The sequence below is a fragment of the Hippopotamus amphibius genome, chromosome 1, assembly GCF_030028045.1.
Source record: "Hippopotamus amphibius kiboko isolate mHipAmp2 chromosome 1, mHipAmp2.hap2, whole genome shotgun sequence".
Taxonomy (NCBI): domain Eukaryota; kingdom Metazoa; phylum Chordata; class Mammalia; order Artiodactyla; family Hippopotamidae; genus Hippopotamus; species Hippopotamus amphibius.
This window is the reverse complement of record NC_080186.1, coordinates 82,664,078-82,690,009: the sequence shown is the minus strand read 5'-3', so window position 1 is coordinate 82,690,009 and position 25,932 is coordinate 82,664,078. Positions and strand designations below refer to the sequence as shown.

General features: G+C 38.9%; 1 protein-coding gene across 8 annotated transcripts in view; it reads left to right on the top strand.

The window, feature by feature from the left end:
- Nucleotides 1-630: 630 nt before the first annotated feature.
- ARHGAP29 (Rho GTPase activating protein 29) overlaps nucleotides 631-25,932 on the top strand; it is a 91,160-nt gene continuing 65,858 nt past the window's right edge. For 3 of the 8 annotated variants that reach the window (XM_057717988.1, XM_057717977.1, XM_057717947.1), the window contains exons 1-2: nucleotides 1,343-1,359; nucleotides 17,153-17,389. In XM_057717988.1, the coding sequence (XP_057573971.1) occupies nucleotides 17,185-17,389 (205 nt within the window). In that variant the 5' untranslated portion in view covers nucleotides 1,343-1,359; nucleotides 17,153-17,184. Of the gene's footprint in view, nucleotides 763-1,342; nucleotides 1,360-11,713; nucleotides 11,847-17,152; nucleotides 17,390-25,932 lie in introns of those variants that run through there. The other 5 variants (XM_057717958.1, XM_057717994.1, XM_057717968.1 and 2 more) reach the window with 5 other exon arrangements.

The window sequence follows — 25,932 nt, the reverse complement described above, 5'->3', positions numbered from 1 at the left end:
ATGAGTCCCATTAATAAAGGAGCATTTAATGGTAAAAGCCAGGTAGCATGATTAGGGGGACATGCATTCGACTAATATTTGTTGAGCAACTCCCAAGAGCCTGCTACTGTACATAATAGTTGATGTTTTGGGTGATTCCGTTTTCTGAAAATGACAATCAGTCAAAGACAGAAAAGACTGTGGCGGTTTTAAAGTTAAGCACAAAATGTATTTTTGTCCCTAAAGGGAGAAGGAGGGTGTGGGAAGGGGTAGGACTAAAGTTGAAGACCAAATTCCTGACTGGGAGGAATTAAAAGTCTCCACCTGAGAAATGTCCACTAAAACAACAAGGACCTGCTCCCTACTGGAGGGTGCAAAAGGTGACCTATTCCTAAGGGTCCCCCGCCTGTCCTGCAGCAGGCCGCACGGGGCGGCCAACAAGTCCTGCAACGCTCGGGACAACTCGCCCCTGACAGCCCGCGCCCGGCGCGCGAGAGCCAGCGGCCACCCCCACCTGCCGCCAGCGCCCGGCCCCGCCCCCCAGGCGCGCGGGCCAATGGGCTGGGCCCCAGGGGGCGGGCCGCGGCCCGGCGGGAGGTGCGAGCCCGGGGGCGGGGCGGCCGGGGCTGGGGCGGTCGGCGGTAGCTGCAGGGGCAGCGGCGGCTTGGCCTGGCGTCCGCGGGCCGTGGGGGATGGGGGCGGCGAGCTCCAGCCCTCGGCGGCGGCGGCGGCCGTGAGCGTCGGGCGGGCGTCCGCGTCCGGGACGCGGGATGGAGCGCCGCGGTGAGTGCAGGGTGGCGGCGCTTGCTCCGGCCGCGGCGGCTGCGGCCGGGGGCTGGGGGTCACCCGCGGCGGCCACCCGCGGGTTGCCGTCCAGGGTCCGAGCGGCCCAGGCGGCGGCCGGGAGTGGAGGCGACTGAGGGCTGCGCTGGGGGCTGGCGGCGGCGGGGCGGGCCGGTGTCCCCGGGACTCCTGGTCCTCCGGGAGGGGTCCAACCGGACGAGGGACCGCCCCGGGCGCGGCAGGAGCGCAGGAACCGGGAGGGCAAGGGCGGGCGTTGCACGGACCGGCGGACCCTGGTGCCCCCAGTTAGGCGCCGCCGCCCCGGCCTCTGGGGGGAGGCTCTCGCGGCGGGCTTTCCTCCCTTTCCAGACGCCTCTGAACGTCCTGCAGCCCCTCTCCCTTTTCTAACCGCATGCCCTCATCTGCCTCTAAGCGGAGTTCAGGCCGGGGTTCCTTTACTCCCCACCTCCCCCCCCACCCCCCGCCCGCCTTTGGTTTCCTTAACCGGCCCTTCACATTCGTCTTCCTTACTTGGGATCTTTTTGGAAGTTTGGTGCCTTTTTCTGCAATTTTAGTGTGACAAGTGCAAAGGCTGAGGTAAAATAATAGACACCTCGTGTTCCCTATCTACCTTTTATCACACTTCGCCTCACCCAAGGCCGGCAGTTTGTTTGTTTGCTTTGGGGGGGGGGGGGATGAAAAGTAGAAAAACACTCCCCTTCCCTTTCAACCCAAGAGCCCCGCTCCGGTGTGCGTGTCTCTCTTCACACCCCTCTCTCCCACCGCCCCGACCCTTCTCTCTCACACCCCGGTAGCTCTTCCTTCACACACACGCGCACGCACGCACACACGCACAACCCCCGCTATCCCAGCCTAGTCCTGGGGCGAGCCCGGTGCTCTACGAAATAGAAAGTGACAGGCGGAGGATTGCAGCTACTGCGAGAGCGTATCCCTTTGAATTTGTTTCCCTGGCTGTCCCAGGACCCCACGATCAAACCTCGGCTCGCGGGAAGGCTTTCCTTTGGCCGGAACAAAGTAGCCAGGGACTCTCCTTGTCTTTGAGCCCCTCTGACATTTTCAGGGTCTACCTCGCTTTTTCATCACCACTCCTCTTTAGAGACGAGGGTGAGGTTTGTCCACCGACTACCCGCATTGGTTATTTTTTTGTTTTATTTGTTTGTTGATCTTTGACATCCTCTATCCGTCTCTAATGATGGATCTTTTAGGGGCTGTTAGCAAGTGTAAGTTCCAAGACCGTGGAGCCAAAAAACCAAAGAACTTTTTGTTCCACATTTACCTTTTCCTTTTCTCTTTTTTGGAAGTTAGCTTCGCCCCCTTGTTCAGTTTGAGGGAGGAGGGTTTCCTGTTCAAGAAAAAGAATTCATAATTAAATATGAAAGTGAATATTTAGAATGAGTAAAGAAATCACAACAGATTAGGAGTCTTGGAAATTTAAAGCCCTTTCTTTGGAGATTTCCTTAGGCAGTTTGCCAGGAATGCATACTTAGAAATGCTTCCTGATTGTAGGAACTGTGCAAGTGAGGAACCCGGACGTTTAAGCTTCATTAGCTTTACGGTACAAATAGCTTCAGTCTCCTGATTCTGAGAAAAGTTTTCAAGTGAATTTGAAGCGAAGTAAGATGGACCTGGGTTGAAAATGTTTCAGTCTCCAAAATGACAGGAAATAAAACTCTGGCTAAGATGAAGAAAGCACTGTTCAGCATATCTAGGGTGGCTGACCATTCCTGCTCTGCCCACCTCCCTAAAATAGAACATCCACCTAAATTATCAGTGCCTTCACTTCCCAGCTGTAAAAGCCCTTGACCTAGGAATGTGTGCTTCTACAACCACTGCTGTTGGTCCCAGTGGTTAGTACTGCATTAAACAAAGCTCATGCCCAGAAGGTACCCTGGAAAGATGTTCACTTCTGTACCATTGGTGATTCATTCAGCATTCACTTAGAAAATTTAGTGTGATCCCACTCTGTGTTAGGCGGGGTCCTGTGGAGCCTTTCAGTCTGTTGGGTAGAAGTAGACAATTCCCAATAAATAGGGCCCAAGGCATAACATCTTGGGTTACTGGAAAAAAGTATGTTGAATGTCCTATGGGAAAGTAAAGGGATGATTTATTTTCAGTGGAGGGAATGAAAAGGCTTCTTGGAAGAAGTAATGTTTTGTGTGAGATTAATTAAGAGAATGATTTTAATAAGCACAGAAGGCAGAAGGGTCCTTCTGGGCAGAATTGCTGGTTATCTCTAATGCATATAGGATGCCACTGATTAGCTTCCATGATTCTGCTTGGAAGGCTGTTTTGTTTGTTTTTAATTTCTCACCTCGTTTCCAGTATCATGATGAGCCGCAGCACAGAAAGACAACATTCATGTGTAAAGAAACAAGGAGGTTTAAAAGGAAGGTTAGGAACACATTTCAATATGATGAGGATTTTTGTGGAGGGTTTGCACTTTCTTCTCTGTCTTTATCATTACTCTCATAAGCAAAAGAGCCATTTGACAATATTGCTTCCCTGGGATAGGTTTTTTCTTTTTCTTAAAAAATGTTCCAGTATTTGTCACTGAGAAAGTTTTCAAATACCATAGCCTTCCTTTCTAAGGAAGAAGATGGAAAATATTTTGAAAAATATTAAGGGAGAGAGGAAGTTGAATATGAGGGATTATTCAAATAGAACCTTCTATAACTTTATTTGTCTAATATTCATTGAACATTAAAATAACAGATATTTATACACTGAGAGTGAATTTTGACAGTTGTATACACTCGTGTAATCCCATAGTCAAGATACAGAAACATTTCCATTACTCCAAAAAAGTTCACTCATGCTCATTTGGAAGTCCCCCCACCTCCCATACTACAACCCCTGTCACCAGGCAACCACTTGCACTTTTTGTTACTAAAGGTTAGGTTCATCTTTTCTAGAATTTCATGTAAAAGGAATCATACAGCATATATTCTTTTGTGTTTGACTTTCATTTAGCATAGTGTTTTTGAGATTCACCCGTGGTTTTTTCCTATGTCATAGATATTTACTGCTAAGTAGCATTCCATTGTAAGGCTGTATCACAATTTGTTTAACCATTTATCTGTTGATGAACATTTGGGTTGTTTCCAGTTTTTGACTACCATGAAAAAAGTTGCTATGTACATTTGTGTGCAAGTTTTTTGATGAACGTATTTTTCATTTTGGAGGGGGGTATATAAAAGGGTAGAATTGCTGGGTTGCATGGTAAATGTATGTTTAATTGTATAAGGAACTGCCAGGCTGTTTTCCAAAGTAGTGTGTACCTTGATAGCAGCAATGTGTGGGAGTTTTAATTGTTCTACATCCTTCCTACCCCTAAGATGGTATTTCAGTCTAGCTAAAATTGAGAATTCCAGTAGATATTTAGATATATCTCACTGTGGTTTAAATTTGTGTTTCCCTGATACTAATGATGTTGAACACTATTTCATGTGCTTATTGCCCAGTCTGTATCTTCGTTTTTCAAGTGTCTGTTCAGATCTTTTACTTATTACTTTATTGTGTCGTTTATTTTATTATTGAGTTGTAAGAGTTCTTGATGTAATTTGAATACAAATTTTTTGTCAGATATTTTCTCCCAATTTGTGGGCTTAACAGTTGTCTTTCAAAGAGCTTTAAATTTTGATGGCGTCCAGTTTACCAGTTCATGTTTTTTTTTTTTAATGGGTCTAGCTTTTTGTGTCTGAGAAATTGTTCCCTAGATTTTCTCCCAAGTTTTCTTTTAGAATAGGAATTCCCAAACATATTCTTAAAGGACCAGATAATAAATATTTTAGGCTTACGGGCTGCAGCACCTCAACCACTCAACTTTGCTGTTGTAGGGCAAAAACAGTTATTGACAGTACATAAACAATTGGGCATGGCTGTGTTCCCCCATAACTTTTATTTATAAAAGCAAGAAGCTGCCTCCTCCAACTCCAGTATTTAAAAGACTGATAGTTTTAGGTTATATGTTTAGCTCTGTGATACATGTTGAGTTAATTTTAGAGTATGCTCTGAAGAATGATCAAGGATCATTTTTTTTTCTTATATGGATATCAAGTTAATTCAGCACCATTTATTGAAAAGACCTTTTTCTCCCTAATGAACTACTTTAGCACCTTTTGAAAATCAACTGATTGTATATGTGGGTTTATTTCTAGACTCTATTCTATTCTGTTAACCTATGTCTATCTCTATGCCAATATCACACTGTCCTGACAGTTGTAGCTCTGTAGTAAATCAGGCATTGTGAATCTTCCAAGTTTGTTCTTTTTTCAAAGACTGTTTGGCTGTTTAGATTTTTTACATATTTATATACATTTTACACTCAGCCTATGAATTTCTGCAGAAAAGCCTGGAGGGATTTTGTTTGGGATTGCTTGAAACTATAGGTTAAGTTTGAGGGAAATTAAAGTCTTAATAGTATTGAGTCTTCCAGTCCATGAACATGGCATGCTTATTGGTTTATTCAGTTCTTTAATTTCTTGCCATTAGTATTTTATAATTTTAAATTTGGGATCTTGCACATGTTTTGTCTAATTTATTCATAAAAATATCTTGTTTTTTGATGTTGTTATAAATGGTATTAGTTTCTAAAGTGTCACTGTACAATTGTTTGTTGCTAGTATATGGAAATAAAATTGATTATGATATGTTGACCTTGTATTCTGTAGCCTTGCTATATTCATGTATTAGTTGTAGTAGCTTATTTATAGGTTCCTTAGGATTTTTGAGGTACACAAACATGTCAACTTGTAATAAAGTGTTTCACTTCTTTATTTCAATCTGAATGTGTTTTATTTCTTTCTCATTCTATTGTACTGGCTAAGACCTTCAGTAACAATATTGATCCTGATCTTAAGGGGAAAACGTAGTCTTTCATTATTGACTATGATATTAGCTGTAGATTTTTTGTAGATGCCTTTTATGTTTGAAGAAATTCTTTTCTATTCCTACTTTGCTGACTGTTTTAATCATGAAATTCTGCAGAATTTTGTCAGATGCTTTTTTGCAACTATTAAGATGATCACATGGTTCTTCTGTTGAATATTAAACTAAGCTTGATTCTTGGGATAAACGCTTCTTAGTTCTAATGTATTATTTTATATATTGTTGGATTTGACTTGCTAATACTGTTAGGAAATTTGAACTGTAGCTTTCTTGTAATATCTTTGTTAGCTTTTGGTATCAGAGTAATGTTTACTTCATAAAAATGAGCTGGGAAGTTTTCCTGCCTACTCTATTTTCTGAGAGTTTTTGTAGGACTGTTTTGTCTGGTTCAATTGATTTCATTAGTGAGGCCATCTGGGTCTGCAGTTTTCTTTGTAAGATATTTTAAATTATGAATCCAATTTCTTTAATATATATAAAGCTATCCAGATTTTCTGTTTTTTGTGTTCAATTTGTTATTTGTGTCTTTCAAGAAATTTTTTCCATTTTATCTTAGTTGTTGAGTTTTTGAGCAAAGTTGTTTATAACATTCCCCTATTGACCTTTTAATATCTGTAGGGTCTGTATTAATGTTTCTGTTTCATTCATGATATTAGTAATTTGTGTGTTCTCTCTTTACTTTTTGATCAGTTCAGCAAGATATTTATTTAATTGATCTTTTCAAAGAACCAACTTTTAGTTATATTGATTTTTCTGTGTTATCTGTCTTCTATATCATTGATTTCTACTCTACCATTATTTCCTTCCTTTTACTTACTTTCTGTTCAATTTGCTCTTTGCTTTTTAGCTTCTTAAAGTGGAAGCTTAATCATTGATTTTAGAATTGCCTTTCTTTTTAATAAAGCATCTAAAGCTGTATATTTCTCTAACCACTGCTTTTACTATGTAACTTAGCCATTTTGAAATGTTTTCATTTTTATTCAGTTCAGAATATTTTCAAATTTGCCTTGTGAAAATTTGACCTATGGGTTAATTAAAAATTTATATTTTATAATTCCCAAATGTTTGGGGATTTCCCAATTATCCTACTGTTATTTATTCTAAATTTAATTTGTTTGGGTCAGAGAACATACACTGTATGATTTCAGTTTTCTTAAATTTATTGGGACTTGTATGGTCCTACATATGGTCTGTCTTAGTGAATATTCTATATGTAATTGAAAAGACTGTGTATTCTGTCATTGGGTAGAATATTCTATAAATGTGTATGAGATCAAGTTGGTTGATAGTATTGTTTAAGTTTTCTATATCCTTACAGATTTTCTCTTACTTGTTCTATCAGTTAATGAGAGAGGATTGCTGAAATCTTAACTATCATTGAGATTTGTTTATTTTTTCCTTACATTTCTGTCAGGTTTTGCCTTATATATTCTGAAGCTCTATTTTTAGGTGCTTACACTTTTAGGATCATGAAATGTTAATCTTTATCCTTGGTAAAACTCCTTGTCTGATGTAACAGAGCTACTTCTGTTTTCTTAAGATTAGTATTTGTGTGGTGTATCTTAGTTTTACTTTCAACCTATGTGTCTTTATATTTCAGGTTGTTTCTTACAGGCAGTATGTAGTTGAGTCTTACGTTTTTATCCACTTTGACAATCTCTGCCTTTTTATAGGGGTGTTTAGAGTGTTTAATGTAATTATTGATATGGTTGGGTTTAAGCCTATCATCTTGCTATTTGCCTTTAATTTTTCGCACCTGTTCTTTGTTTTTTTTCTTCTTGTCCTGCCTTATTTTGGATTAATTTTTTGAAATTCCATTTATGTCCACTGTTGGCTTATTAACTGTTCCTCTGAAGATTTTAATATACATTTTTAACTTATTATAATATACCTTCAAATAATATTATGCTATTTCACATATAATGTAAGAACCTTGCTTTCATTTCCCTCCTCCCTTTTTGCTATTGTGATACTTTTTGCTATTCTGCATATGGTGTAAATGCCACACACATTGTTATCATTTTTTATTTAAATATCAGGTTTTTTAAAAAAAAGAAATTTACAAAATGAGGCTTGTTTTGAAGTTTCTTTGGGGTGACTTTAGAATACTATTTTATTAGGGCTGAGTTAGATGTACTACTAACACATGTCCTTCTGGGATCTCTCCTTGACTATTCAACAGGTCTCTCTACTCTGGCTGATGAACACTCAGAGGTCTCCCAGACCTGTGAAAACCCTGGGAATTGTTCAGCTACAGCTCCCTGGAAATTCTTTATCCATCCTTGTGGGGATTCACCCCATACATATAAAGCTTTGTATTCAGCAAGAAAATCAAAGAGTTGCCTATGCACGTTTCTGGAGCTCTTCCTTTGCCTACCTTCTTCCTCTCTAGTACTCTGACTTACAGATTCCAGCTGCCCCAGTCTTCTTGAACTATGATCCCTTTCTCCTCAACTTAACAAGAGTACCACACTCTGTTTGGCTTCTCCCTTCTGTGCCATGGTCTAGAATGTGCCTCCAGGCAGAAAGTTGGGGTGACTGTAGGGAATCACCTCATTTGTTTGTGATCCCATCTCTCCAGGATCACAGTCGTGTGCTGGCCATTATAGTCTAATGTCTGAAAACAGTATAGAGGAAGGGCAAGTCTGATCTCATTTATTCCTGCACTTGATGTATTTAAAACTTTAAGACTTTTTTTTTTTCTTAATCTGGAGATTTTCTTTTGTTTTCCTTGCAGTTTATTTAAAAAACTGTTTTTTGTCCTATAAAATGACCTACAGTCTAGATTTTACTGAGTGCATCCTGTGATGTAATTTAACATATTCCCGTCTTCTACATTGCTTATAAAGTGATAATTGGATCTAGAGCAAAGTTTCTCAACCTTGACACTATTGACCATTTGGGGTTGGGTAATTCTTTGTTAGGGTTGGAGGTAGGAGGGTTGAGGGGTGCCCTCTTTTGCAAGTAGGATGTTTAGCAGCATCCCTGGCCTCAATTCATTAGATGTCAGTACAGCTCCTTCCCAGTTGTGACAACTAAAGATGTCTCCAGACATTGTGAAATGTTTTTAAAACCATGTTCTGTTATGAAAAGGAGGATACCTAAACTACAGAATCAACTTCAGGAATATGAAGATCCTTACCCAGCAAAAATAGCAACACTGACTATGTTAACACTGAAGAGAACACATGAAAAAGATTTTAACAATATGCAAGTTGAGGCTTCACGGAATGACAGAAGAGCAACATCACAGAGGATGTGAATTTCTGTTTTAGAAAGGAAAAAAATACTACAGACCATAATAATGTAAAATGGTAAAAACACAATTTTAAGATATTGGACTTCTGCAATAGATATATAGATGGTTTTACTTTTTCTTTCAACCCTTTACAATTTTATAAACTAAGAATTTTGGAGTTGCAGAAAGGTATTGTTTCAATAGTGTACTTTTCATATTTGCAACTTACTTGTGTGACATAAAATTTCTTTAAACAAAATGCAAGTTGGGGGAATTAATAAAATAACCCTTTTAATTTAAAACTGAACTACCTTTTTTGCTAATGGTAGTTTCCAAATATTGTGTTCCTCCTTCATAAGGAAAGAGTAGAAAAGATAATGTATTTTTAAAAAAGATTTAAGAGGAAGATTGGGATTAAGAGACTTCTCAAAATTTCCCTCAGATAAGGTACTTATAATTGAATGGTCTAATATTCATTGACGATCCACTCTGTGTTGGTTCTATGCACAATCGTTGGTTGTTTTGAGAGGGTTTAGAGGTAGATCTGATGAGGGTCTTGAGATTAATGCAGAATAGATCCAAGGTGCAGACTTTCCTCCCTTGAGCTCCCTGAGGGTTACCCTGCCTCTGCCTTCCATGGCCTTCAGAATCCTTTCCTCTCCCCCATTGGTGTCCTTCAGTTTTGTCATCAGTGGTTTCCATGGTGAGTGTCCATGGTGCATCATTCTCCTCCAGTAGGATTTGAAGGAACATTTGGTTGTTAGGTGTCCCCAGAACTTTTAATGCTTTTGATCTTGGCACAGTTATGTTTAAAGTTTAATGGGTAAATTTTTAAAAATTAAGTCTGCAAAATGATAGTAGAGCCCAGGTAATCAAGGAGCCTGAGGTTCTCATATTTATCTTTTCCAGGTAACAACCTAGGGCCCTAATTGTGTTCACTTGCCCAGAATTGTTTGATTGTAAGAGGGTCTGTCTACCCTTTCTCTGTCAGTGGATAGTCCCCCTATTTCTTTTCTCTCTATCATTTCTGTTTCTCTTCCCTATTCTGTCTCCATCTTATTTTCTCTTTCTCTGCCTCCACTTGTCTCTGCATCTTTCTTGGTCTTCTTTCTCTCTTCTCCACAGTTGTTTCTCACATCTCTCTTTAACGGCTTTTCCCTTTCTTTCCCTCCCATGTGCTCCTTTCTGTCTCTGTCACACCACCACTTCTACCTCACACACCCTTTCTCCCCATGAGGATCTTGGGCAAGACACTGTCAGTTCAACTTTATTGAAGGAAATGGTGATAATGGAATAAGAGAGTACAAAATAATTAATATACAGGTATTTAAAAACAGATACAAAGGGGTGTTTAAGATCGAGTGACTTCATTATGTTTCTTCCCCAAACCTTCCTTATGATTTAATCAGGGTTGCGATGCTCCAGCCCCCTTTTGCCCTGGGACCCCTGACCTCTCATTAGTTTGTTTCAGTTCACGGCATCACCAGTTCCCATGGTGCGAGTCCATAGTGCATTGATCTTTTTAAGTGTGGTTAGAAGGAGAGTCTGGTTTGGAGGTTTCCTTGGTATCTGTGACATTTCCTTGGTGCTGTTGTGTTTGGGGTTTGAAGGGGTAAATTTGTGTAAGTTGAGTCTGAAAATTCCAGCGTGGAGCTAAAGTAACCACGAAGCTGAGCATTTTCGTTTTTATCTTTTCCAAGTAGCACCTGAAGGGCCAAATTTGCTGTATTTCCCCAACATTGCTTTTAGTATAAGGGTTCAAAGATCTGAGAGATGTTCCTCTTCTCTTTACCAATGAGTATTTTCTCCCTGTCTCACTACTTCATTTGTTGGCTCTATCATGCTTACTTCCTTTTTCTGTCTCTGTAAGTAGGTAGTCTCTCCTTTCTCTTTTATTTTTCATTATTTTCTCTTTCTGCCTTCACCTGTTTCTGCCTTCCCTGGTTTTGCTTCTCTCTCGCCCTTATGTCTGCAGCCCCTGTTTCTTCCTGCTTCTCCTCCTCACCCTTTCCTGTGTCTTTTAATGCTTTCTCCAGCGACTGATAATTTTTTCTCTGCCTCCACCGCTACCTCCAGCCACCCTCCCCAATGTGCCCTGTTTCTCCATCAGTTCTTTCTGAATGTACGAGAACTGAGATGATTAACTGACAAGGCTTGTTCTCGTGAATAGAATGATATGGAAGCTTATGTGCCTTCGGCCCCTGCTGCTTTCTTTAATTATTCCATCTTTCTCAGACATTTTTCTCATTCTGAGCGAGTTTGAGAGTGCAGTTGAAGTAATATAGGTCTAATTGGAAAATAGGACCCTGTACAGAGGGCACAGTAGTTGGCTGGTTTTGAGGAAGTACATTCGGAAAAAAGAGCCAGGCCTGTGTTACACTTTACCTGTGTGGGATCTTGTTTTTGTTTGTTTTCTTAAAGGAGTTGGAGAGAGAAGAACCAGGTGGTCAAAAGAAGCACCTCATAAAAAAATGCAGATTGCCAGATGTAGTCATCAGGTGACCTACTCCTAAGGTTCCCCCGCCTGTCCTGCAGCAGGCCGCACGGGGCGATCAACACGTCCTGCAATGCTCGGGACAAGTTGCGGCTGCGGCGCCGCTGCCAGCCAGCTCCCGGCGCGCGAGAGCCAGCGGCCGCCCCCACCTGCAGCCGGCGCCCGGCCCCGCCCCCCAGGCGCGCGGACCAATGGGCTGGGTCCTAGGGGGCGGGCCGCGGCCCGGCGGGAGGTGCGAGCCCGGGGGCGGGGCGGCCGGGGCTGGCGTGGTCGCGGCGGTAGCTGCAGGGGCGGCGGCGGCGGCTTGGCCTGGCGTCCGCGGGCCGTGGGGGATGGGGGCGGCGAGTTCCAGCCCTCGGCGGCGGCGGGGGCGGCGGCGGCGGCGGCGGCGGCCGTGAGCATCGGGCGGGCGTCCGCGTCCGGGACGCGGGATGGAGCGCCGCGGTGAGTGCAGGGCGGCGGCTGCGGCAGGGGGCTGAGGTCACCCGCTAGTTGCCTGCTGGCCGGGGTCCGGACGGCCCAGGCGGCGGCGGCGAGCGGAGGCGACTGCGGGCTGCGGTGGGGGCCGGCGTCCTCTGGACTCCTGGTCCTCCGGGAGGGGTCCGCCCGGACGGGGGACGCGGCGGGAGCGGAGGAACCTGGAGGGCGCGATTGGTGGCCCTAAACAGATGAAGAAAATAATAAATGCAAACAGCACGTCCCACGTTCGGCGTACTGTTTTCTGTGAGCGCTATACATTTAACCTCACGAGAGTTCCACGATTATTTAATTTTTCACACGGGGAAAACCTGTCGGAACACACAGACTAGTAATTGGCAGAGTGTGATTTTCAGCTGCAGAATCTGTGCTCCCTGCTGCTACAGAGTCTAGTCTTCTGATCCTGTCCCACCCCACCTGCCCTGATATCAGTCCCCTCTTCAACTGGGTCTCATTCCCGAGATATCTTAGGATTTCCGTGGTGCATTGTTCTCCTGTGTGTTTTGGGCTGAGGGAGGGCTGTTTCCTTCCGAGGCCTCCTCAGTCTCAATGGTTTTTCCCAATTCCGTTGTGGATGTGTTTGGGGCTTGACTTCTCCCCCCGCTTTTTGACGGGTGAGCTCAAGTCTGAGACGTTTCAAGCTGGATCCCTAGGGATTCACGAGCCTCGTGTCTCCATGCTCATCTTTTTTGACGCTCTTCCTCAAGAGGGAATTGGCCTCATAGCTTTTCGGAGAGCAGGACTGTTAGTTGCTAAAGGCGGAAGCTGAGCGCCCCTTCCCCTTTCTCCAGGTGTCTCGGAGAAGGTATCTCTTGTCCATCGCTATCAGTGCCTGCTGCCCTTTTTGGTTGTTCCATTTTCCCATCCTGTATTTAAATCCTGGCATGGGGAACGTGGTCTTTGGCATTGGATAGTTTTGGCTGGTGAAGGGAGAGCCCTGTCAGGAATGGTAGACTTTCTGGAGGCGTGGGATGTTGGGCAGCTTCATCTTCTTTAAACGTGCTGAGTTCTAACTGCACAGGAATGAAGCGTATGTGCGTTGCACGCCTTTCTTTACATATTAGTTATTTGCATATTATTGATAAAACTTTTGAATATGCCTCTATTCTGTTTTTGTGAGGAGTGACTTTAAAAAACATAATCGAAGACCTCCAGAATGAATGTTTTCTGATTTTTAAAAAACATCTCTAGGTAGATTCTTACCAATCAGAAATTGTGTTGAAATAGCAGATTTCTGAAATATGTAGCAATTTTTCCTGAGGTAGAAGTAGTAAGACTGGGAACTATTAAGTACAGATATTTAGGGTTGTTTTACTCTTCAATTAGGCAGCCTGGTGCCTAAAATGAAAATACTTCTGTAAGCTTACATTTGGGGTGGAGGAACAGCAAGAACACTTGATAAACACAGGCTACTGAAGTCTTGGGAGAGTCACATTCTAGGGTACCGTAAGTTAGTGTTCACATTTCTAATACACATATTCCTTAGAATTTAGAACGTATAGAGGAAGTAGTTTTGCACAGTAATTTTCGCTTTGCTACAAAGTTCTTTGCAAAGTGGATAAAATGTGGGTTTTTTTATGTTGATGGTTTGGTGTTGGAAGAGATGCAAGAGAGAGTTTCACAAATATTTTGCTCAACAATCTGTTTGCACAGTTCAAACTTCACTTGGAAGCCATTTAGTAGGCTTCCACGAAGTCAGTTAAGTTTCTGGAATTGTTTCCAGTCCTATATTTCTTGCTCACAATTTACAAATATATTGTAGTGAAGTCACATTTTGTTCATTACTTAGGTATGTTAATCTCCCACAGTAAAGTGAAAATGGCGAAGTTCTTGAGTCTTCATGATGAACCAAGCATTGTGCTAAATGCTTTCCATATTATTATCTCATTTAATTAAATTTACAGTTGCAATCTGTTAGTAACTACATTTTATGTTACCACCAACTAGAGGATGTTCATTTTGGGGCATGAGAAAGTAATGTGGGTGATCTTGGAAAGTGTATATCCTCCCAACTTTCTCATTATTATGGTTCAATTTTGTGAAAGCTTGGATTAACTTTGTTAACATTTTTTTCAACTGTAATGTTTCCTTTTTTCAGTTTGAAATATGAAAAGTAGTAAAGTATATATAATAAAAGTAGTATATTACTCACCATAATGCTGACTAGACGTAGAGTATAACCCCTTTTAGTTTCTCACTTCCCGATTGCTTTTGTTTACAGATATTCTTAGTCTGGACTAAAAATGTTCAAGCATTTTTGAAACACTTTTTACAACTTTGGGTTACTGATTTGACAGTTAAGTTCTTTTTACTGAGATAGGTGAATTGTTTTATTTGAAGCTTGTGTTATATGCTTTAAAATTTATAACCATCTTTTTTTTACCAGTGACAATGACCAATTTTCTCATTTACTAAACTAAAAGCCATCAAAATTAATCAGTGACTTTATTAAGTAAGCTGCAAATGTGATAAATTAGGCTAATAGTCTTCTCAATTAATGATTTGTAAAAGATCTGACCAAACAAGGCACTTGAGTGTTTTGTTTTTCTTGGAGGGGAGACTTAGATATAATAATAGTGCTCCCCAAATTGTCCTAAGTTCATTTTAGAAGTTATTTACACATTTAAGGATTAATGTTAGGTTTGAAACTAGATTAAATGTAGAAATTGCGTTTCCAGAAATACTTTGAGATATAAGAATATTTAATAAAGGAATTTGAAAAGCTATTAAAGAATTGTCAGGACACCTTATTTAATAATCAGAAGTAGAGAATAATAGAAATCCACCTTTGATTTCAGTTTTATGTATTCTTGCCTTTACTTAACTTCATATTCTTGGGGTTTTTTGAAAGATAATATTTTAGAGACATTTTTAAAACCGTTTCTATTTTCCATTCAAAACACTGCAACAATCCAGAGTTAACCATTTTTATTTCTATAAAAATCAATTGAAACTTTATAAATTTATAGTTTATAAATTCATTATAAACTACTTATTCATCATTATTCATTCTGCAAATTGATTACTCATTCTGCAGACAATTTTGAATTGTTCATCCCTCATATACCAAGCACTGTGCTGTAAGCAGAGAACATGTGGTTGGCAAACATTGGTCGTGATTTCCTTGATATTATAGTCTGGATAGGGAGACATGAGTGACCTATGGGAACTTCGATAAGTGCGGTGATGAAAAGTATCAGATACTATAAAGCATTTAACAGGAGATTCTGTTCTAGTTTGGTGGTGGTGGTGGTGGTTATGGGGGCAGGGGAGATCCAGGAAGGTTTCTTTGAGGAAGTGATCTTTGAGCTGACATCCGAATGAGTAAACAAAGAGGAAGGAGTAGTCCAGGCAAATGGAACTGCATATAGACAGGACCCTGAATCCAACAGTCAGTGAAATGAAATGGGATAGGAAAGAACATTGGAGTACATCACCTGGCTCCTTAGCCAGAATCTGTTTTATGTTTATGCATTCCTACACACACATCACACACAAATGTGTATACTGGATCATGATATAAAATCATTTCCCATGTGGGTCACGGTAAACAAATATTGTTGGAAAAATGAGAAAGGTGTGTGTGGCAGGAGTGTTGAGAGTGTTGAATAGGAGTTGTGACTCCACACGATATTGCAGAGGTAGGTAGGAGCTAGATCTCATGTTGAGCCTTGTCGTGCAGCCTTGATAACTTCTCACTTGTGCTCTGAAAGAGTTTTGAGCAGAGAAATGACGTGATGAGATTCATGTTTTGAAAATGTACTGATTACATTTGGAATGAGACAAGAATGGATATGGAGAGATCATTAGGAAATTAGTAACAGTAGCTCAGACAAGAAATCATAGTTATTCACGTAGTGTGGTAGTAGAGGTAGAATTGGATAGATTAAAGAGCTGTAGATTGCGGGGGGAAAAAAAAATCTATGGAGTTGGGCGACCTATAGGAAAGAGTAAATGATACAATTTTATATCTTACATGTAACCCAGAAATGAATACTACAGAAAACTTTCTGTTGTAAATTTCACAGAAGTCCTTAGTCCTTCTGCCATTTTGAAAGTATCTAAATATTCAAGACAAAACATTTGAAAAATGTTTTAATGATAATGCTTGTGCTAATTTAATTCATCTGGTCATTTCCATTTTGATTTCAAGAGATATAAACAAAATTAAGACTTTTAATTCCAGAAAGATATAATGTAAGGATGAAGTAGAAACAAACTAAGATTTTCTTGAGTTCCAACTATGTGCCAGGTTTAGGTGTTTTCACATATGACTTTTAATTTTGTGTTCCCTTTTAATCTTCACACAGCCTGTAAGCTAATTGTACAGGTCACACATTTAGAAAGTGTTTAGCAAGGATTCAAATCTCAATCCTTCTCATAACAAAGATTGTGTTTTTATTATACCATCCTGAAATTACCAAAAATACTGTTCCAATAACCATACATTTATTTGTTCAACCAGTCCAGGTGTGTCAGATTAGTGAACATCCTTAGAACTTGTTTTCGACAAAGAAATATTCCTGATGAAGGGTGATAATCCAGAATGTGTGTGTGTGTGTGTGTGTGTGTGTGTGTGTGTGTGTGTGAGAGTATGCATTACTGTTGAGAACAAAATGTACTTGAATTTCTTTTATGTGTTGGACACTTCTGTACCATTATCTCTTTTAATGCTTACAATAATCTCACGGGGTAGGTGTTGTCAGGATGTTATTCCCATTTTATAAATGAGTTTACCAAAGTGAAGAGATGATTAACAGCTTGTCAGGTCATGCATAGTAAGTGATGGAGGGGGATTTTGAAAACAGGTCTTTCTTTTTTCAAAGCTTATATTTCACCTTTATTTTTGAAGGTGCTGTCATGGAGGGAGAATATGTTCTTGTACTAAGTGACATTTCAGAACAGCTTTTACAGTTTAAAAAATTCTGTATACTAGGAGTGAAGAGGAAGTTTATTAAGAGCATGGATTTTGGTGACAAGGCACATGTGGGTTTAAGTACCAGTTCATCATTTATCAGCTGAGAGCTTAGACAAATTATTTAACCTCCAAACCTCAGGTTCCTATCTTGTGAAATGAAGCTTGCATATCATAGAGTTGTCAAGATTATTGGCACTTAATAAATGGAAGTTGCTATATTAGTAATGCAGGGTTTGTTGTTGTTGTTTTAAATAGAATATTGAGGTGGGCTTTGGGCTATTTGTGAAAATCTGGTATAATGTCCCCTGGTTAATGTAGTATTTGTGTTTCTCTCTCTCTGTCTCACCCCCTTAAGGATTTCCATCTTTTTGACTGTCATGTGAAAGGATGATTGCTCACAAACAGAAAAAGGCAAAGAAAAAACGTGTTTTGTCAACAGGCCAGCTCTCTGCTGAGGTTACAACTTCTGAAATGGGGCTCAAGTCCATAAATTCCAACTCCATTTTGGATCCTGATTACATCAAGGAGTTGGTGAATGATATCAGGAAGTTCTCCCATATGTTACTATATTTGAAAGAAGCTATTCTTTCAGGTTTGTCAACTCTTTGCTCTTAGCATTCTTACTGGATAGTTTGTAAAATTTTAAATGGCAGCCTAGCTACAAGATAAGTGTGTACACAGGAGTAGAAACAGGGTATTCTGCTTTGTTTGTTTGTTGCCAAATGTTTGATGCTTACAGTGTAAACTGTTTTATAGTCAGATACACTGCAATACATAGCAGAAACTTTGGAAGTGAAGGAAAAAGAATACAAAAAAAAAATCAATTTCTTAGAAGTTGGACCCATTTCACATGGGAGATTTTTAGATAATGGAATTTTAGCCTTCTTGTTAATGGTAACACAGTGCATTGATTGGTCTTTAATAAGCAGACTAATATTTTTAATTTACATTGTTGGTACTTCTGCCTGGATTCAGTTTTCTATATTGTTCCTAAAACAATCTGAAATCACTGATTTGAGTGAATTCTTTCCTCAAAAATCATACTTAATTCTGTTTTGCTATTCTTTCCTCAACTGAGAAATAATAACAGAATTTATTCTCTGTCTAGTTAGAAATGGATAATGGAGCATGAGACTTGATTCTCCAAAAGTAAAGAGCTATATATATCTGTACTCCCTGACTTGATCTTAGTACTTAAGTCTTTCAACTTTCTGTGCCTCTTTTAAATATAATTTTGATGGCAATGGTAATTAATAATCACACAGTTCCTATTCTTTTGTAATAAGTAGCAGTTCAGTCCATACTCGTAAAGGTATGTCTGGATGTAGAAAAATGAAGATTCCTAGTGTTACTTATATGAGACCTTCTGGGGCTTCAAAGATATTTATAAGATTTCTGTAAATATATTCTATGTATGTAAGTTTGATACTCATTTTCTGATATGTGTTCTGAAAAACTGAAACTAAAACCACATCTTTTATTTGTCCTAAATGCTACATTTAAGAGTTATTTCCAACCTAACTGTAATTTTCAAGTTGAAATGCCCAAAATACCTGAACTTGAATTGTAGCCTCAAAATTTTAGTATTTGAATTTTCCTTAAAATGCAATCACATAAGTCATTCTTTTGAGACTATATATATGTTTTTAGAAAAGAATTTACCTACAATTCTGTTTATTTTGATAGCTTGATTTTGAAGTCTAATTATGGATAATTAAATGGTAATAAAGTTATCTTGTTCTTGTGGAAAGATATTCTAGATACATTAAGCATTATGCTGGTAACAGATTCATTACTAAAATCACACATCTGCCATTTATTTAAAGAAGCATACCTTTGTAATAAAGACTTGTTCCTAACTGGGTTGTTTTAAATTTGTTTTTTAATTTACATACAGTAAAATGTATTCTTTCTGAGGTAACTGGTTAATTCTGAATTTGAAATTTAAAATGATGTATTAGTTAAATAATTTACTTCACTTTAGAGTAAAATCTGATTTTACTTGATGTATCAATTAAAATAGGTTTTCATTAATATAGATAAGATTTTTAGTTAGGATACCTATTTGTTTATCTGTTTTCCGTAAGAGATTTATATCATTTGAAATCTTCATCTCCCATATTTATCTCATTTCACAAATTTAAAATGATGGTAATTTAAAACAAGTTGGACCCACTCCTTATTTCCACAGTTTTTTAATGTGAATTTTAATTTGTGAGTAGACAGTTCATAGGTTAGGAAGGAAGAGGGTTGAAAGCTGATCCTAAGTGAGAGGAAAAGAGGAAATTGGTAATAAGTATAAGGTACCAAGAGGAGACTATCTTTTGAGATAAAAGTGACTCAGGGAAATATATTTTTTACAGAAATGTAATATTAAAAATCTGAAAGGTTGTTATTCTTTTAATAAGAAAACCAGTACTTCAAAATTTGACTTGATTGTATTGCTAATAATAAAAAAGCTTGCCATTTATGGTTGGTAAATTAAAAATGTAAAAACCGTCTTTTGGGTAACCAACTCTCATTAATAAGCAGTGGCCAGAGAATTTTCATTCATTTATCTTTGGATTGATTTTAATGCTTGATTCTTCAGTCAGAGTTATAAGGATTTATGTGTGCCATCTCAGAATAAATCTTGGATTTAACAAGAATTTGTTTTCTCTGTCTTTGTTATCAAAATCTAGAAATATATTTAGTTTATTTGAAGTAATAGAACCTTTTTTGTTTGTTTTCCTTAAGGGAGTATATATAAATTAACCTCATTATAAGTGACAAGAAATGCTATGTAATGATATGTTTCTTTAATTTTGCTCATGATTTTCAGCTTGTGAGAATCTCATGCTATTTATTTAATAGCATTATTACAACAATCATGAGATAATTTTCAGGAAAACAGGTAAAAAGTTTAAATTCTGTAACTGTTTAAGGTAGTGTTATTATATATGTTACTGAACATAGACATAAGCCATGTTTTTGTCTCTGGGTATTGAGAAATACAGTACTAGCATAGTTGTAAACTGTGGCCAGTGTTTTTCTTTTTCTTTTTTTTTTTTAGAACTTTTATTGAGATACAGTTAACATACAATAAACTGTATATATTTAGAGCGTACAATTTGGTATCCCAGTCTCCCAATTCATTCCCCCCAAACCCTCTCTGCTTTCCCCACTTGTCCATGTGTTTGTTCTCTACATCTGTGTCTCTATTTCCGCCTTGCAAACCGATTGATTTGTACCATTTTTCTATAGTCTGCATATATGTGTTAATATACAGTATTTGTTTTTCTCTTTCTGACTCACTTCATTCTGTATGACAGTCTCCAAGTCCATCCATGTCTCTAGAAATGTCCCAGTTTCCTTGCTTTTTACACCTGAGTGATATTCCATTGTATATATGTACCACATCTTTTTTATCCATTCATCTGTTGATGGACATTTAGGTTGCTTCCATGTCCTGGCTATTGTAAATAGCACTGCAGTGAACATTGGAGTGCATGTGTCTTTCTGAATTATGGTGTTCTCTGGGTATATGCCCAGCAGTGGGATTGCTGGGTCATATGGTAACTCTATTTTTAGTTTTGCAAGGACCCTCCATACTGTTCTCCATAGTGGCTGTATCAATTTACATTCCCACCAGCGGTGCAAGAGCGTTCCCTTTTCTCCACACCCTCTCCAGCATTTACTGTTTGTAGATTTTCTGATGATGCCCATTCTGACCGGTGTGAGGGGATACCTCATTGTCATTTTGATTTGCATTTCTCTAATAATTAGTGATGTTGAGCAGCTTTTCATGTGCCTCTTGGCCATCTGTATGTCTTCTTTGGAGAAATGCCTATTTAGGTCTTCTGCCCATTTTTTGATTGGGTTGTTTGTTTTTTTTGATATTGAGCTGGATGAACTGTTTATATATTTTGGAGATTAGTCCTTTGTCTGTTGATTCATTTGCAAATATTTTCTCCCACTCTAAGGGTTGTCTTTTCGTCTTGCTTATAGTTTCCTTTGCTGTGCAGAAGCTTGGAAGTTTCATTAGGTCCCACTTATTTATTTTTGTTTTTATTTCCATTACTCTAGGGAGTGGATCAAAGAAGATCTTGCTGTTATTTACGTTGAAGAGTGTTCTTCCTATGTTTTCTTCTAGCAGTTTTATAGTGTCTGGCCTTACATTTAGGTCTTTAATCCATTTGGAGTTTAGTTTTGTGTATGGTGTTAGGGAGTGTTCTAATCTCATTCTTTGACATGTAGCTGTCCAGTTTTCCCAGCACCACTAATTGAAGAGGCTTCCTTTTCTCCATTGTATATCCTTGGCTCCTTTGTCATAGATTAATTGACCATAGTTTATCTCTGGGCTTTCTATTCTGTTCCACTGATCTATATTTCTGTTTTTGTGCCAGTACCATACTGTCTTGATCACTGTAGCCTTGTAGTATAGCCTGAAGTCAGAAAGCCTGATTCCACCAACTCCATCTTTCCTTCTCAAGCTTGCTTTGGCTATTCGGGGTCTTTTGCGTTTCCATACAAATTGTAAAATTTCTTGTTCTAGTTCTGTGAAAAATGCCATTGGTAATTTGATGGGGATTGCATTGAATCTGTAAATTGCTTTGGGTAGCATAGTCATTTTCACAATGTTGATTCTTCCAATCCAGGAGCATGGTATGTCCCTCCATCTGTTTGTATCGTCTTTGATTTCTTTCATTAGTGTCTTATAGTTTTCTGAGTACAGGTCTTTTACCTCCTTGGTTAGGTTTATTCCTAGGTATTTTATTCTCTTTGTTGCAATGGTGAAAGGGATTGTTTCCTTAATTTCTCTTTCTGATCTTTCATTGTTAGTGTATAAAAATGCAACAGCTTTCTGTGTGTTAGTTTTGTATCCTGCAACTTTACCAAATTCATTGATTAGCTTGAGTAGTTTTCTGGTGGCATCTTTAGGATTTTCTATGTATAATATCATGTCATCTGCGAACAGTGATAGTTTGACTTCTTCTTTTCCAATTTGGATTCCTTTTATTTCTTTTTCTTCTTTGATTGCTGTGGCAAGGACTTCCAAAACTATGTTGAATAATAATGGTGAGAGTGGACACCCTTGTCTTGTTCCTGATCTTAGAGGGAATGCTTCCAGTTTTTCACCATTGAGAAGGATGTTTGCTGTGCGTTTGTCATATATGGCCTTTTTATGTTGAGGTAGGTTCCCTCTATGCCCACCTTCTGGAGAGTTTTTATCATAAATGGGTGTTGAATTTTGTCAAAAGCTTTTTCTGCATCTCTTGAGATGATCATGTGGTTTTTATCCTTCAGTTTATTAATATGGTGTATCACATTTATCGATTTGCATATATTGAAGAGTCCTTGCATTCCAGGGATAAACCCCACTTGATCATGGTGTGTGATCCTTTTAATGTGCTGATGGATTCTGTTAGCTAGTATTTTGTTGAGGATTTTTGCATCTAAATTCATCAGTGATATTGGTCTGTAGTTTTCTTTTTTTTGTAGTATCTTTGTCTGGTTTTGGTATCAGGGTGATGGTTGCCTCATAAAATGAGTTTGGGAGTGTTCCTTCCTCTGCAGTTTTTTGGAAGAGTTTGAGAAGGATGGGTGTTAGCTCTTCTCTAAATGTTTGATAAAATTCACCTGTGAATCCATCTGGTCCTGGACTTTTGTTTGTTGGGAGATTTTTAATCACAGTTTCAATTTCATTTCTTGTGATTGGTCTGTTCATATTTTCTATGTCTACCTGATTCAGTCTTGGAAGGTTATACCTTTGTAAGGATCTGTCCATTTCATCCAGGTTGTCCATTTTATTGGCATATAGTTGCTTGTAGTAGTCTCTTATGGTGCTTATTTCTGTGGTGTCTGTTGTAACTTCTCCTGTTTCCTTTCTAATTTTATTGATTTGAGTCTTCTCCCTCTTTTTCTTGATGTGTCTTGCTAGAGGTTTATCAATTTTATTTATCTTCTCAAAGAACCAGCTTTTAGTTTTATTGATTTTTGCTATTGTTTTCTTTGTTTCTGTTTCATTTATTTCTGCTCTGATCTTTATGATTTCTCTCTGTCTACTAACTTGGGGTTTTGTTTGCTCTTCTTTCTCTGGTTTCTTTAGGTGTAAGTTTAGATTGTTAATTTGGGATTTTTCTTGTTTCTTGAGGTAGGATTGTATTGCTATAAACTTCCCTCTTAGAACTGCCTTTGCTGCATCCCATAGGTTTTGGATCATTGTATTTTCATTGTCATTTGTCTCTAGGTATTTTTGGATTTCCTCTTTGATTTCTTCAGTGATCTGTTGGTTATTTAGTAGTGTACTGTTTAGCCTCCATGCGTTTGTGTTTTTTTACACTTTTTTTTCCTGTAATTGATTTCTAATCTCATAGCGTTGTGGTCAGAAAAGATGCTTGATACAATTTCAGTTTTCTTGAATTTACCAAGGCTTGATTTATGACTCCAAATGTGATCTCTCCTGGAGAATGTTCCATGTGCACTTGAGAAGAATGTGTAATCTGCTGTTTTTGGATGTAATGTCTTATAGATATCTATTAAATCAAGCTGATTTATTGCGTCATTTAAAGCTTGTGTTTCCTTATTAATTTTCTGTGTGGATGATCTGTCCATTGGTGTCAGTGGGGTGTTAAAGTCCCCCACTATGATTGTGTTACTGTTGATTTCCTCTTTCATAGTTGTTAGCATTTGCCTTATGTATGGAGGTGCTCCTATGTTGGGTGCATATATATTTATAATTGTTATCTCTTCTTCTTGGATTGATCCCTCGATCTTTATGTAGTGTCCTTTCTTGTCTCTTGTAACGTTTTTTATTCTAAAGTCTGTTTTATCTGATATGAGTATCGCTACTCCAGCTTTCTTTTGATTTCCATTTGCATGGAATATCTTTTTCCATCCCCTCACTTTCAGTCTGTATGTGTCCCTAGGTCTGAAGTGACTCTCTTGTAGACAGCATATACATGGGTCTTGTTTTTGTATCCATTCAGCCAGTCTGTGTCTTTTGGTTGGTGCATTTAGTCCATTTACATTCAAGGTAATTATTGATATATATGTTCCTATTACCATTTTCTTAATTGTTTTGTGTTTGTTTTTGTAGGTCCTTTTCATCTCTTATGTTTCCCGCTTAGAGAAGTTCCTTTAGCATTTGTTGTAAGGCTGGTTTGGTGGTGCTGAATTCTCTTAGCTGTTGCTTGCCTGTAAAGCTTTTGATTTCTCCATCGAATCTGAATGAGATCCTTGCTGGGTAGAGTATTCTTGGTTGTAGGTTCTTCTCTTTCATTACTTGAAATATATCATGCCACTCCCTTTTGGCTTGCAGAGTTTCTGCTGAGAAATCAGCTGTTAACCTGATGGGAATTCCCTTGTATGTTATTTGTCATTTTTCCCTTGTTGCTTTTAATAACTTTTCTCTGTCTTTAATTTTTGTCAGTTTGACTACTATATGTCTTGGTGTGTTTCTCCTTGGGTTGATCCTGCCTGGGACTCTCTGCACTTCCTGGACGTGGGTAGCTATTTCCTTTCCCATGTTAGGGAAGTTTTCAACTAGAATCTCTTCCAGTATCTTCTCGGCTCCTTTCTCTCTTCTCCTTCTGGGACCCCTATAATGCGAATGTTGGTGCGTTTAACATTGTCCCAGAGGTCTCTTATGCTGTCTTCAGTTCTTTTCATTCTTTTTTCTTTATTCTTTTCCGCATCAGTGATTATCACCATTCTGTCTTCCAGGTCACTTACTTGCTCTTCTGCCTCAGTTAACCTGCTATTGGTTCCTTCTAGTGTATTTTTCATTTCAGTTATTGTGTTGCATATCTCTGTTTGTTTGCTCTTTAATTCTTCTAGATCTGTGGTAAACTTTTCAATCTTTGCATCCAGTCTTTTTTCAAAGTCCTGGATAATCACTATCATTGTTCTGAATTCTTTTTCTGGAAGGGTGCTCATTTCCTCTTCATTTAGTTGTTTTTCTGGGGTTTTAGCTTATCCCTTCATCTGGTACAAAGTCCTCTGCTTTTTCATTTTCTCTCTCTTTCTGTGGCTGTGGTTTTCAGTTCCACAGAAGGAAATACTGCTGATACTGCTTGATACTGCAGTCTGCCCTCTTGTGGAGGGAGCTGTCTAGGAGGCTTGTGTGTGCTTCCGTCTCATTGTGGCTTCTCCTTTGTCTCTGGATGTGGGGTGTCTTATTTGGTGAGTTCCATTGTCTTTCTGTCGATGGTTGTTCAGCAGTTAGTTGTAATTCCGGTGCTCTTGCAAGAAAGAGTGAGCGCACATCCTCCTACTCCGCCATTTTGATCCAATCTCCTGTGGCCAGTGTTTTTCTTTTGGAATGAGAGGCCCTTGTCAATATTGTGTCAACGGCCTTGCCAGTATTTTGTCTTTTGCCTCCTTAAGAGGAAGGATGCCAAAGTTTTGTTTTATTACCTTTCAGTTCATGTCAGTTGGCTGTTAAAAAGCTAAAAAGTTAGCTTTTAAGAATATAAACTGTGGGTATACTAAGGACCTTTGGGTATTATCTGAATACCATTTTCTTTATGCACTTTACCTGTCATGAGGCAATGATGTGCAAAATCACTTGATTACTGCTTCAGGTGTTCAATCATACTGTTGTGACAGGCTTAGATTAATAGCTTTGTGATAGGTTTATAGCCACATTTCCCTTTCCTGAAGTAGTTACAGAGTTGATATAATTGTATCTGGTGCTGTACATTTTACAGAGTACTTTTACATACAAATAGTATTTAATCACACAATCCCCACAAAGGCAGGGGACTGTTTCACAGATGAGTTGTATGTATAATTTAGATTATGTGATTTCATTAACTTTTTTTTTTAATTATTTTTTTTAGGGGGGTACACCAAGTTCAGTCATCTGTTTTTATACACATATCCCCATATTCCCTCCCTCCCTCGACTCCCTCCCACCCTCCCTCGAGTCCCCCCCATCCTCTCCCTCCCAATCCTCTAAGGTATCTTCCATCCTCGAGTTGACCTCCCTTTGTTATACAACAACTTCCCACTGGCTATCTGTTTTACAATTGGTAGTATATATATGTCTGTGCTACTCTCTCACTTCGTCTCAGCTTCCCCTTCACCCCCGCCCCCTCCCAAACCTCGAGTTCTCCAGTCCATTCTCTATATCTGCATCCTTATTCTTGTCAC